A 14955-nucleotide genomic window follows, 5' to 3' on the forward strand; every position below is an offset into this window, starting at 1 on the left:
ACAATACGCAGAAACACCGAAGGATATCACCACATGGGCTCAGGAACACTTCATAAAACCACAGTCAGTAACTAGTTGGTTGCTACATCTGTAAGTGCAAGTTAAAACACTACTATGCAAAGCAAAACCCATTTATCAACAATACGCAGAAACACCGCCGGCTTCGCTGGGCACACGATCATCTAAGATGGACTGATGCAAAATGGAAAAGTGTTGTGGTCTGACGAGTCCACATTTCAATTTATATTTGGAAACTGGACGTGGTGTCGGCCGGAACAAAGGAAAATAACCATTCGGATTATCTTAGGCACAAAGTTCGAAAGCCAGCATCTGTGATGGTATGGGGGTGTATTATTGCCGAAGGCATGGGTAACTTACACATCTGTGAAGGCACCACTAATGCTGAATGGTCCACACAGGTTTTGGAGCAACATATGTGGTCATCCAAGCAACGTTATGGACGCCCCCGTTTATTTCAGCAAGTCAATGCCAAGCCACGTGTTACACAGCGTAGCTTCGTAGTAAAAGAGTGCAGGTACTTTCCTGGCCCGCCTGCAGTCCAGACCTGTCTCCCATCAAAAATGTGTGGCGCATTATAAAACGTAAAATAGAACAGCGGAGACCCCAGACTGTTGAACGACTGAAGCTCTACATAAAATGGGAAAGAATTCCACTTTCAAAGCTTTTAACAATTAAGTTTCCTCAGTTCCAAAATGTTTATTGAGTGTTGTTAAAAGAAAAGATGATGTAACAGTGGTGAACATGCCCTTTCCCAACTACTTTGGCACATGTTGCAGCCATGAAATTCTTGTTGCAGCAATGAAATTCTAAGTTCATTATTATTTGCAAAAAAAATAAAGTTTATGAGTTTGAACATCAAATATCTTGTCTTTGTAGTGCATTCAATTGAATATGGGTTGAAAAAGATTTGCAAATCATTGTATTCCGTTTATATTTACATCTAACAATTTCCCAACTCATATGGAAACGGGGTTTGTATTTATTGCTAATTTTTGGGTTTTCTTTGTGTTACTTGAGTGGTAGAAATGGTCCGCCGCGACCCTGAAAGGAACAAGCGGTAGAAAACGGATGGAAATAAAAATTGTTGCCGATTGCTTTGCTCTAAATGTATTTTATGTTTTGTTTTTAATGTTTACCTCTTGTTTTTGCCTTACTTTTTGTATCTCAACTACATAATTTCCTAATTGCTCAACCACATCATTTCCTAATTGTGGGATAAATGTCACATCCTGTTTTTGTCCTTAAAAACATGATCACGAGACATTAAAAACTTCACATATCCGACCAGCCACATTTTATTTCAAACTTATGGAAGAGCTAACACAGTAAGGGGGTAGATACTACATTCCATTATTAATTAAAGTAGGGGAAAGATTAAGTATGATTCTACTTCTGATTGGGCATCAGATCATCAATGGGCTCTTCCTTCTCCAAGTTCTTCTCCATATCCACCAGCACTTTGACACCGTCAACCACCATTTGCACCAGCTCCACCTCAGAGAAGCCCAGTCTATCAGCGTTGGAGATGTCAAACACGCCACCCACAGCGTCAGTGTCCACTCCACCTGGTGGACAAACTAGTTCATTAAACATGCAAAGCTTTTGCGTTCTTAGCTATGAGGAAACGGCCAGTACCGGTTCCACGTTTTTGGAGACGCAGTCTCTTGAGAACCTCCTCAAATTCAGGGTGCTTGCTCATGTTTGGCAGCTTTACGTGCACGCCCGCACGCAGACCGGTGCCCAGGTTGGAGGGGCAGGTCAGGATGTAGCCCAGGTGCTCGTTCCACATGTAGACGTGACCTTTCTCCTTGAATCTGGCTTCCAGCTAAACAAGACCGCATTCATTCGTAAGATTTCAAGTTTTATTTCCCCTTTGAAATAAACTTCCACAAACCTCTCCGAGTCCAGTGCAGAAGCGGGTAAACACTTCCTTCAAGTTGCCACCTTTCTGCATGGAGATGACACGCAGATGATCCTCCTCGTTCACCCACACCAGAAAAGTCTTGCCCTCGTTGTGCCTTTCAAATGTACATGTACCATGAATGTCATTTTCGCTTCAGAAGGAATTCAGAAGCTTCTGACTCACCAGATGCCTCTGCCGTCGGGCCAGTCACGGGCCATCCTGGAGGCCAGCAGCAAAGGGGAGACGGGCTTGTCAAACAGGAAGTGGTCGTCGATCAGCTGCTGCTGCTCTGCATCTGACATGCTTTTTAAGGGGTAATATTTTCCGGTCATCTCTCCAGTTAGAGAACCCAGAGCTACAGGAAGAGAAACAGATTTACTCCTGGAGCTCACACCAATACAAGAGGAAACACCTTAGTATATATTTCATAATTGTAGCCCAATAATGTGACAAGGTAAGGCAGACAGAATAAATAGACATGCTAGAGTAATACTATCAATGCCTTAGGGAGGCTACAGAGCATACAAGGCCACAAGCCCATTTTGGGGTTGGTGAGCCCAACATCTAAGATTGCCGAGCCCAACATCTTAAAGGGGAACATTATCGCAATTTCAGAAGGGTTAAAACCAATAAAAAACAGTTCCCAGTGGCTTATTTTATTTTTCGAAGTTTTTTTCAAAATTTTACCCATCACGCAATATCCCGAAAAACTGCTTCAGAGTGCCTGATTTTCATCATCGCTATATCCACCCGTCCATTTTCCTGTGACGTCACTGCGTGATGCCAATACAAACAAACATGGCGGATAGAACAGAAAGATATAGCGACATTAGCTCGGATTCAGACTCGGATTTCAGCGGCTTAAGCGATTTGACAGATTACGCATGTATTGAAACGGATGGTTGGAGTATGGAGGCAGATAGCGAAAACGAAATTGAAGAAAAAACTGAAGCTATTACCACGAAAGACAACGGCAACAAGGACAAATTCGGCGATCGCCTTCTAACCAACGATTGCATCTTTTGGACAACTGGTGCAACTTGAATCCGTCGATTGGTATGTATTTTTTCGGCATTAAATGTGGGTGGAGGGAAAGGCTGGATGCAAATATAGCTGCAAATGAGGCATAATGATGCAATATGTACATACAGCTGGCTATCTTGGCAGCCAGCACTCTTGGAAGTCGTCAGGAAGGAAGGTATACTAAAGTGCGCAAATATAGAATAGAATAGAATAGAATAGAATAGAATAGAGTTTTATTGTCATTATTGCAATGAACAGGTTCAAAGAACAACGAAATTGGAGCAGTTCCTCCTAAGGTGCATATACAATATGGTAGTATAAATTTAAAAAATAAATAAATAAAAAATAAATAAAAAAAAAAAAAGATAGAGATGACAGATGTATCTATGTATACATACATAAAACATTATTTCACATTGTAGTCCAAAAAAATAGAAAAACATATATATATATAACAGTTTTTGAATGTTTTTAGAGGGCTTTCAATGGAACAGGTCAATCCTCAATACCAGCAATGTGTTCGCTTACGTTTTAGGGAAAAAGGGATGGTGAATGATGACCAACATTTCAAAAAGTGCCTGTTTCCTTAAAATAAATAAACCTCAGTAAAACTTAATTTTTACGCTTTTACCTTCAATGGCGATCTTCTCCAAAGCACGTCTCTCCCCTCTGCTGCAGTGTGGCGGCAGGCAGAAGCCCCGCAGGCTGCGGCCTGTTCGGACACGGGAACTCAAGACGTAGTTGGGGTCCAAGTCGTCACCCCCCTTAGGAACATGCATCGGATTATCAATGATTCGAATCTCAATATTGACGTCGAAACATTTGAATCCTGTGCCGTACCACAAGGTTGTCCGGGTTGAGGTCAGTCTTGTGAGTGTCTGTGGGTTTGTATCCTCCATGTCGGTCCTCAATCACGAGGTCAAAGAGCTCTTTGTAGACCTCATACGACTCCTCGTCTCCAGCCACGCAGCCCACGGTCATGATGTAGGGGTGACCTGCAGATTTAATTTAGAGCAACCTGTCACACCCAACAAGAGTCCAGAGGTTGGAAATAGGAGAAAGGTACCTGGATTATCTACTCCGGTTTGAATGACACCATCTATGCTGAAGCCACTGCGGGTAGACCTCTGCTTCAATGCGACGTACATGTCTTGAGTTAAGAACTTGGCCATGTGGTTCTTGTGCTGACTGAGATCTGGGAACTCATCCTCGGCTGACAGCCCTCTTGCCTTGCGGTTGGCCATTCCTTCGGAGCTGAAGACATTCGAACGTTACCAGCGGAACCCGCCAAAACTCAAAGACGTGGTGCGTTTGGCTAACCTTCCTAATCTCTGGTCACATGAAAATGTCACTGACGTGACAGTGTTTATCACGTTATAGCCTAAACACGGCAGAACTTTACGTGAGGCAAAGTCTATCAAAGAATGTGAGGCACAGATTGTTGGGAGAACCTTCCCTAAAGCGAGGTTGGTGGAGACGTGCCGGGCGAGCAACAACACTGACATAATAAACTGTATGATCGGGACCTATTAGATCAGGGGTGGACAAACTTTCAGCGGGCCACATGGATTTTGGACACACCTGTATCAGACAACAAATACTGAATAACAATAACACAAATCTGGAAAAGAAACAGTTGTCTTCAGCAGCGGTCATTCTTAAACTGTGGTATGCGGGCACAATCTAGGTACACCAAATAATCACTTAAATATTCAGTGTTATTGTTCAAACTGTGTAATGTTAGTGGCCAAAAATATTAAATATACTTGTTAACGGTAAACCTCTGCCCTATTTAAATGAACATTTAGGCCTACTAGGCTATTGTTATTTTAATGGTAATTATCGTGGTACTTGGGATGCATAGTTCTGAGGTGGTACTTGGTTTGAGAACCACTGGTCTACAGAAAGGAAAATGTCAGTATTAGGGGTACAGCCCCTAGGTAATTTTTCAACGGCCCACGGCACAATTGTTCTAATGTTAGCATACCTTTTTCTTTTTTTCAAATTTTGCACGTATACACCCATCCCCATCCATTTTCTACCGCTTATTCCCTTTCGGGGTCGCGGGGGGCTCTGGCGCCTATCTCAGCTACAAAGCGTCAAATATTTTGTTACTTGACTGATGCAACTTGTTAGCATGCTAACGCTAGTTGGCAAGCTTTTTTAGCTTATTCTATAGATAGTACCTTGATTCCTTCAGGAGAGTTCCCTAGGTACGGTGGTTCTTGGGATGCAACTCAGTATTCCTCTTCCTCCAAACACGACGAGTTGAGTTTATACTAAAATGATACCGCAGAAGATTGGGAGAATGTCATGTGTTCAGATGAAACCAAAGTAGAACTTTTTGGTATAAACTCAACTCGTCGTGTTTGGAGGAAGTTTACTGAGTTGCATCCCCAGAACACCATAACTACTGTGAAGCAGGGGGGTGGAAACATCATGCTCTGGGGCTGTTTTTCTGCTAAGGGGACAGGACTATTGATCCGTGTTAAGGAAAGGCCATGTGTCGTGAGATTTTGAGCCAAAACCTCCTTCAATCAGTAAAAGCTTTGAATGGTTGACCAAATACTTATTTTACACCATCATTTACAAATAAATTCTTTAAAACTCCTACAATGTGGATTCCTGGATTTTTTTTTTCACGTTCTGTTTCTCACAGTTGAAGTGTACCTATGATGAAAATTACAGACCTCTGTCATCATTTTAAGTGGGAGAACTTGCACAATCGGTGGCTGACTAAATACTTTTTTGCCTCACTGTATATACACGAACATACATATATATACATACACATACACATACACACATACTTACATACATCCATACATATACATAAATACATACAAACATATAGATACATACATATGTATGTATGTACATATATATGTATGTTTGTAATGTGCTGTAATTGGCTGAAAGAGTGCACACTTGCTGCAGCGTAAGCGCGATGATGTCACGTTATGGATCGAAAAATGCATTTTTAGACAATATGATTTGCTTGTGCGGCTAGGGTACAACGAGAGTAACAAGCGGTAAATAATAAAAAATATAAAATAAACGTTTTAACTTGCGACTTCCCGCAGGGCCCTGCGATGATAGCAACTTGTCTAGGCTGTACCCCGCCTTCCGCCCGAATGCAGCTGAGATCGGCTCCAGCACCCCCTACGATACCGAAAGGGACAAGTGGTAAAAAATGGATGGATGGACTTTCCACGGGCCAGATTTTGGACGCTGGCGGGCCGTAGTTTTGGGACCCCTGCTTTATACCAGGCTAGTATTTAACATATTTCTCAGTGGTACATGGCAGAGCAATATATTTTAGTACTTGACGGATGATAGTTAGTACTTTAGCACGCTAACATAATTTCTTTTGGTATGTTAATTTATTTTTGAGCTAATATAGCACGTATTTCACTAATGCCAACTATAAACAAGCTATGTTAGCATAGTTAGCATGCCAGCTTTTTCAGCTAATTATGCTCATATTTGGTTACTTGATGCTATATGGCCAGCGTGCTAAATGTTCGGTCCAGCTTTGGCTCTTCAGCATTCCCACAAAATTGTCTACCTAAACTGTTATACTGGTTTTGAAGGTGAAAATAACCAAAATGGCCCCTGCATTCTTTGCTTTGTCAGTCCGTAGGCCTCACTTTGGCACCCCTGTTTAAGAGTAATGAATCATTTATAAGAAGTTATTAAATTAGTATACAGAGAAAAAACTACTCAAGTACTGAGTAACTGGTGAGTATTTTCCGATTTATATTGTCAGCTTTTTTTAATGATACTATTTGCACTACAACCAGAGTTGGTGTATGTTAAGTCAGAAATATCTGACTAAAACAGTATACACTACAAAATATCCACATTTTACTCCCTTATGTTATAATAGCGCTAAAAATTACTTACCATGAATTGATTAACGTGGACCCCGACTTAAACAAGTTGAAAAACTTATTCGGGTGTTACCATTTAGTGGTCAATTGTACGGAATATGTACTGAACTGTGCAATCTACTAATAAAAGTATCAATCAATCATGTTAACATCTGCAGTCAATTGTCATTGTCATCTACATTGAATTGGTAAAACATAACTGTGCCCATAGAAGTAAGTTTTTCCAACAAGCCCACAGAATACAATCAATGGAATATATAAATCAATATGATATAAATTGTAGCGAGCGGAATGAAATGCAATGCAACAAAGTTGCATTTCTTTTCATAAAGTACTCAAGTATGTTCCAGTAAAACCAAAGTACAATGCATCCAAAAAGTTACTTAAATGAGTAAATGTGTGGCTTTACTATACCCTCCTTTAGTGGAAACACGATACATACTAAATAATTGCAATATTTCAAGTATTATTAATAAGAATAGTGCTAATATTGTCGCTTTTTCACAAAAACTACTTTAGGCCGTAATCCTAATAACCCTTTCCTGTATGAACAAACAGAACATTTTTAATTCGATGCTAGAATTCAGTGAAAACTAGTCAAGTACTGAGTAACTAGTGAGTAATTTCCGATTTATATATATTTTATAATGATACTATTTGCACTACAACCAGAGTTAGTGTATGTTAACACGACTAAAACAGTATGCACTACCAAATATGCACATTTTACTCACTTATGACGTTATAATAGAGCTATTGTAAGCATCTGCAGTCAATTGTCATTGTCGTTTATGTTGGTAAAATATGACCGTGCCCGTTTGAGGGTTTTTTTAACAAGCCAACAGAATACAAATGCAATATAATATAACGATATACATAATTGAATGTAATTCAATGAAACAAAGTAAAAGTTGCATTTCTTTTTATAAAAGTACTCGAGCATGTTGCATTAAAACTAAACAAGAACAATGTATTCAAAAAGTTACTTAAATGAGTAAATGTAGCCTTTACTATACCCATCTTTGGTAGAAACCATACACACTTAATAGCATTACTTCAACTACTATTATAGTGCTAATATTGTCGCTTTTGACAAAAACAACTTTATAAAGGTCTTGGTTTTACTAGGCCATAATCCTAATAACACTTGCCTGTATAAACAAACAGAAAATGTTGTCTTCCTTGCTAGTATTCAGTGAAAAAAGTACTCAAGTACTAAGTAACTGGAGATTAATTTCCGATTTATATACATATTTTTTTAATGATACAATTTGCAATACCAACCAGAGTTGGTGTATGTTAACGCGACTGAAACAGTATGCAATACAAAATATGCACATTTTACTCACTTATGACGTTATAATAAATCTATTATAAGCATCTGCATAGTTAATTGTTATTGTCATTTATGTTGAGTTGGTAAAATATGACCGTGCCCAGTGGAAGTTTTTTCAACAAGTCAACAGAATACAAGCAATACAATATAAATACAACAATATACATAATTGAGTGTGAAAATCATTGCAACAAAGTTAAAGTTTCATTTCTTTTCATAAAAGCACACAAGTATGTTGCATTAAAACTAAACAAGTACAATTTATCCAAAAAGTTAGTTAAATTAGTAAATGTAGTCTTTTACTATACCCACCTTTGGTGGAAACGATACATACTCAATAATTGCATTATTTCAACTACTATTAATGATAACAGTGCTAATATCATAATACAAAAACTACTTTATAAAATATTTGTTTATTAATAGGCTGTAAACCTAATAACACTTGCCTGTACGAACGATCAGAACGTTTTGACTTCAAGGCTAGTCAGTGAAAAACTCAAGTACTGTGTAACTGGTGAGTAATTTCCAGTTTATATCAGTTTTAATGATACAATTTGCACTACAAACCAGAGTTGGTGTATGTTAATGCGATTGAAACAGTATGCAATACAAGATATGCACATTTTACTCACTTATGCCGTTATAATGGAGCTAAAGTTGGCTTCTGCACAGTCAATTGTCATTGTCGTTTTTCTTGAATTAGTCAAATATGACCGTGCCCGTTGGAGGTTTTTAAATGTAATTCAATGCAACAAAGTTGCATTTCTTTTCATAAAAGCACTCGAGTATGTTTCATTAAAACTAAACAAGTACAATGTATCCAAAAACTTACTTAAAGGCCTACTGAAATGAGATTTTCTTATTTAAACGGGGAGAGCAGGTCCATTCTATGTGTCGTACGTGATCATTTCACTATATTGCCATATTTTTGCTGAAATTATTTAGTAGAGAACATCGACGATAAAGTTCGCAACTTTTGGTCTCTAGTAAAAAAGTCTTGCCTTTACCCAAAGTAGCAGACGATGTGCGCGTGATGTCACTGGTTGTAGGGCTCCTCACATTGTTTATAATCATAGCCAGCAGCAGCTAAAGCTATTCGGACCAGGGAAGCGACAATTTCCCCATTATTTTGAGCGAGGATGAAAGATTAGTGGATGAGGAAATTTAGAGTGAAGGACTAGAAAAAGAAAAAGGCGATTGCATTGAGAGAAATTCCAGATGTTTATTAGACACATTTCCTAGGATAATTCTGGAAAATCCCTTATCTGCCTATTGTCTTATACAGTACCTAAAGTCGGAGGGGTGTGGCCACGGGTGTATTGACACCAGAGTCTCTCAGGGAAGTCACACGCTGCAGCAGAACGAAGCTCCGCTGGTGTCTCCGGTAAGAACACAATTTTGTCACTGAAAACTGCCGGTTGACAAGTGTTCAGGAGTCATGTTTGCTTGACCGCTCTGATCCATAGTAAAGCTTCACCTCCGGGAATTTTAAACAAGGAAACACCGTGTGTTTGTGTGGCTAAAGGCTAACTTCTCCATTATTAATTGAACAAATTGCAAAAGATTCAGCAACACAGATTTCCAGAATACTGTGTAATTATGCGATTAAAGCAGACTATTTATAGCTTGGTTCGGGCTGGAAAATAATGTCCGCTACAACCCGAGACGTCAAACGCACGCGTCATCATACGAGTCATCATACCGCAACGTTTTCAACACGACACTTCACGGGAAATTTAAAATTGCAATTTAGTAAACTAAAAAGGTCGTATTGGCATGTGTTGCAATGTTAATATTTCATCATTGATATATAAACTATCAGACTGCGTGGTCGGTAGTAGTGGGTTTCAAGTAGGCCTTTAAATTAGTAAATGTAGTCTTTTACTATACCCACCTTTGGTGGAAACGATACATACTCAATAATTGCATAATTTCAACTACTATTAATGACAATAGTGCTAATATTACTAGGCCGTAATCCTAATAACCCTTGCCTGTATAAACGAACAGAACGTTTTGACTTCAAGGCCAAATGATATGATGTTGGCCAGTGGCCTTGTGGTTAGAATGTCCGCCCTGAGACTAAAGTCTTGAGATCAAAGCCCGGCCGAGTCATACCAAAGACCACAAAAAAATGGGACCCGGTATCAGTATCGGCTAAATTGCGTCAATACTTTACGATCGACAGCAAAACGTGCAGTATCGGCCATCCTTCAAGCCTAAACGTGTACACTCAAACACATCAAAGCAGTGTATTGCATAAAGAGCATGTTTTCATTATATTTGTTTTATAATCATTTTCATTGCTGTCCTATGCAAAATTGTTAATACAGTTTAAGATTAAAATAAAAGATTTTCATGCTAGCTAGTGGACTTGCGTGAGTATATTAATACCTAGAGAAATGCCATACATCAGGTGTGTCCAAACTTTTTCCACTGAGGGCCGCACACTGAAAAATCAAAGCGGGGGCCATTTTGATATTTTCTTTATTTTATAAACCAATACAATATATGTATATAAAATTGATATTTTGGCCTCCAATCAGTCCGCATAGGATTTGTCAAAAAAATATTAAAAATGTGTCATTACTCAGTATTAATATTTGTATTATTTTTTCAAGTGTTACATCTCTAGATCAACATTAGGTCATTCTGTCAATATAACATTTTTAAAGATTTAAGTTGTATGCTCTTTTTGTCAAAGAAAACCCTGTTTTTTATGGAAAAAAAAACACAAAATATGCAATATTTTCACCCGATAAAAATTTTGAAGTGGAATATTTGAGATTATATAAGACCTGGAGTCTTGAAAAGGTCAATTACTTAATAAAATAAAATCTTTTATTCTATTATTTTTGAGCCATGACACTTAAAAATCACATAAAAATGATTGGGATCAAAAAGGGTCCAGCTCATTGAAGTGTTTAAAAAAAACAATTTACTTATAACAAAATCTCAAAATCACCGTCAGATCTATCCGTCAATTATATGTTGTATTGTTGTTTGTATATGGAAAACACAAAACATGCAAAATTTCCCCCCAAAAATATTTCAAAGTGGAATATTTAATGTGACATTATGACATAGATTTTGATTCATAATTTTTTAAAGAAAGAAACAGCCTGCATGGCAGCTTTGTGTTGTTACACTCCACCTGTTTGCTCTTTCATTACACTTTTTATGTTAAATTTTTTTTATTTCAATTATATTTTTTAACTGGGCCGTGGGGCCGTTAAAAAGATGACCTGCAGGCCGCAAACGGCCCCCGGGCAGCACTTTGGACACCCCTGCCATTCATCGTTCAATTAAATTCAAATGATAACTTACTTAAAATATATTGGGGTTTCATTAGTGAATATGTTATTTGAAAGGTATTTCTATATGTATATGCAGTAAATATGACAGAAAATAAAGTAATATTTTCTCACCTTATTCAACAAGTACTCGAGAAGGACGTGAAGAAGCCTGTACGAAGTTTGTACACAAAAGTTGTTCCCCGAGCCAAACGCTCTTCCTTATATAATATTTGTTCCAAACGTGTCGGCCTCAGATATCTTTTATAACTCTGGTACGTCTTCTTTTGACGGGCGTGAGTTAAAGCCTCCGCCGCAACAATTAAAGCGCGACATGAGTACAAGTGTTTATGACGCGCTGAACGTAGGCGGACGTCCATTTTTTTTCCTCTACCCTTGACGAGTTCGTGACGTCACTTCCGTTAACGTGCTTTAAACTTGACTTTTCAAAGTTGCTTTATAGTTCGAAACCCATGAACACTGCAGTTTAAAAGAAAATGATCCACATAAATATTCATTCATCAATTTTCTATTATTTTTGTGTGAGTGTGTATATATACATATATATATATATATATATGTATATATATATATATATGTATATATACATATGTACATATATATACACACATATATATGCGTATATATGATATACATAGGGCAGCACGGTGGAAGAGGGGTTAGTGCGTCTGCCTCACAATACGAAGGTCCTGAGTAGTCCTGGGTTCCATCCTGGGCTCGGGATCTTTCTGTGTGGAATTTGCATGTCCTCCCAGTGACTGCGTAGGGTTCCCTCCGGGTACTCCGACTTCCTCCCACTTCCAAAAACATCCACCTGGGGATAGGTTGATTGGCAACACTAAATTGGCCCTAGTGTGTGAATGTGAGTGTGAATGTTGTCTGTCTATCTGTGTTGGCCCTGAGATGAGGTAGCGACTTGTCCAGGGTGTACTCCGCCTTCCGCCCGATTGTAGCTGAGATAGGCGCCAGCGCCCCCCGAGATCCCGAAAGGGAATAAGCAGTAGAAAATAGAAAAATGGAAGGATGGATATATATATATATATATATCTATATATATATATATATATACATATATATATATATATATATATATATATATATGTAGGTGTGGGAAAAATCACAAGACTACTTCGTCTCTACAGAACTGTTTCATGAGAGTTTCCCTCAATCATCAGGAGATTTTAATGGAAGCATTCACATACAATGATTTATATAGGGCACAGAGTGGGTGGATACAGGCAGGCGTAGGGGCGTGGTGATTGGCTCATGTGTGTACCTAGGAGGTGTTTCCGTCTGTGGCGGCATGTTGAAATGATTTCACTGCGCTTGTTGAGGGATGATAGATCTGGATGATATATAATAAACAGTTTCTCTTTTAAGCATAGGTTGCATCTTTTATTACCACTGTTGTAAGGTGTGCTGGATGCAAGAATTTGCCATGTTATTGAATGTTCAACATTATTGTCTCTGAGGTTCCAAATGTGTTTGCTGAGTTCTGTAGAATTCCGCAAAGTCTGGTTTCTAAAGGAGGCCTTGTGATTATTCCATCTTGTTTTGAACGCTCCTTCGGTTAATCCTACGTACGTGTCGGATGTGTTAATGTCCTTGCGTGTTACCTTTGCTTGGTAAACGACTGATGTCTGTAAGCACCCTCCGTTGAGAGGGCAATCAGGTTTCTTGCGACAGTTACATTCCTTATTGGTTTCAGAGTCGGAATACATATATACATGCATATATATAAATATATATATGTATACATATTTTTACACACATATATATATATATTTATACATATATACACACATATATGTATATACACATATATGTACACTTATATATACATATATAGCTACATATATATACATATGTACATACATATACACATATATATACATATATATATATATATATATATATATATACGTATACAAGGGTGGGGAAAAAATCAATCCGAATACGAATCGCGATTCTGACGTTGTGCGATTCAAATCGATTGTCTTTTTTTTTTTAAATCGATTTACAAAAAAAATGTTTTGTTTTTTTATCAATCCAACAAAACAATACACAGAAATACCATGACATCCGTCCATCCATCCATTTTCTACCGCTTATTCCCTTTTTGGGGTCCCATGACAATGCAATCCAATTCAAAAACCAAACCTGACCCAGCAACACTCAGAACTGCAATAAACAGAGCAATTGAGAAGACACAAACACGACACAGAACAAACCAAAAGTAGTGAAACAAAAATGAATCTTATCAACTACAGTATCAATATTAGTTATAATTTCAGCATAGCAGTGATTAGCAATCCCTCATTGACATTATCATTAGATATTTATAAAAATAATAAAAAAAGACCAATAGAGTCACAGTGGCTTACACTTGCATCGCATCTCATAAGCTTGACAACACACTGTGTCCAATGTTTTCACAAAGATAAGATAATTCATATTTTTGGTTCGTTTAATAGTTGAAACAAATTTACATTATTGCAATCAGTTGATAAAACATTGTCCTTTACAATTATAAAAGTTTAAAAAAAAAAATCTACTATGCTAGCATGTCAGCAGACTGGGGTAGATCCTGCTGAAATCTATGTATTGAATGAATACAGAATCCTTTTAAATCGGAAAAATATTGTTTTTGAATTGAGAATCGCGTTGAATAAAAAAAAATCGATATATAATCGTATCGCGACCCCAAGAATCGATATTGAATCGAATCGTGGGACACCCAAAGATTCGCAGCCCTAACGTATACATACAGTACATACATATTTATACATGTATATACACATATTTATACATGTGTACACATATGTATACACTCACATATATATATATATATATATATATATATATATATATATATATATATATATACATATATATATATATACATATATATATATACACACATATATACATATATACATGTATATGAAATATACATATATACATATATATATATATTATATATATATATATATATATATATATATAATATATATAATTATTATTATTATTTTTTTATACATACATACATACATATACATATTTATTTATTTATTATTATATTTGATCATTATTAGTTTTTGTCATGTTGGCTTAACACAACCTTTTATTTATTACATCAGTGATATTCAAATAAATTATTAAATAATATCCATCCATCCATTTTCTACCCGTTGCCCCTTTTGAGGTCGCGGGGGGTGCGGGAGCCTATCTCAGCTGCATTCGGACATAAGGCGGTGTACACCCTGAACAAGTCGCCGCCTCATCACAGGCTCAACACAGATAGACAGATAACACTCACACTCACATTCACACACTAGGGTCAATTTAGTGTTAAATTAGTTAAATAAGTATAAACAAGACATTTATTTATTATTGGGTTTACCTATTTATTTGGTCTTTTTTATTGCTACAAATAGCTAATATAGTCCGTATCTGAATCAG

The 14955-nt window shown here is 37.4% G+C and overlaps 1 protein-coding gene across 1 annotated transcript; it reads right to left on the reverse strand.

The window, feature by feature from the left end:
* Positions 1-1300: 1300 nt before the first annotated feature.
* On the reverse strand, positions 1301-11843 carry LOC133564419 (creatine kinase, testis isozyme-like). The gene is made up of 8 exons (XM_061918738.1): positions 11608-11843; positions 4014-4201; positions 3788-3942; positions 3579-3711; positions 2108-2279; positions 1916-2039; positions 1657-1846; positions 1301-1586 (listed from the first exon to the last, which is right to left on the reverse strand). The coding sequence occupies exons 2-8, from the start codon at positions 4189-4191 to the stop codon at positions 1408-1410; spliced, it is 1131 nt and encodes a 376-aa protein (XP_061774722.1). The 5' UTR covers positions 4192-4201; positions 11608-11843; the 3' UTR covers positions 1301-1407.
* Positions 11844-14955: the final 3112 nt, after the last annotated feature.

The sequence above is a fragment of the Nerophis ophidion genome, linkage group LG13 (genome assembly GCF_033978795.1).
Source record: "Nerophis ophidion isolate RoL-2023_Sa linkage group LG13, RoL_Noph_v1.0, whole genome shotgun sequence".
NCBI classification, from domain to species: Eukaryota; Metazoa; Chordata; class Actinopteri; order Syngnathiformes; family Syngnathidae; genus Nerophis; species Nerophis ophidion.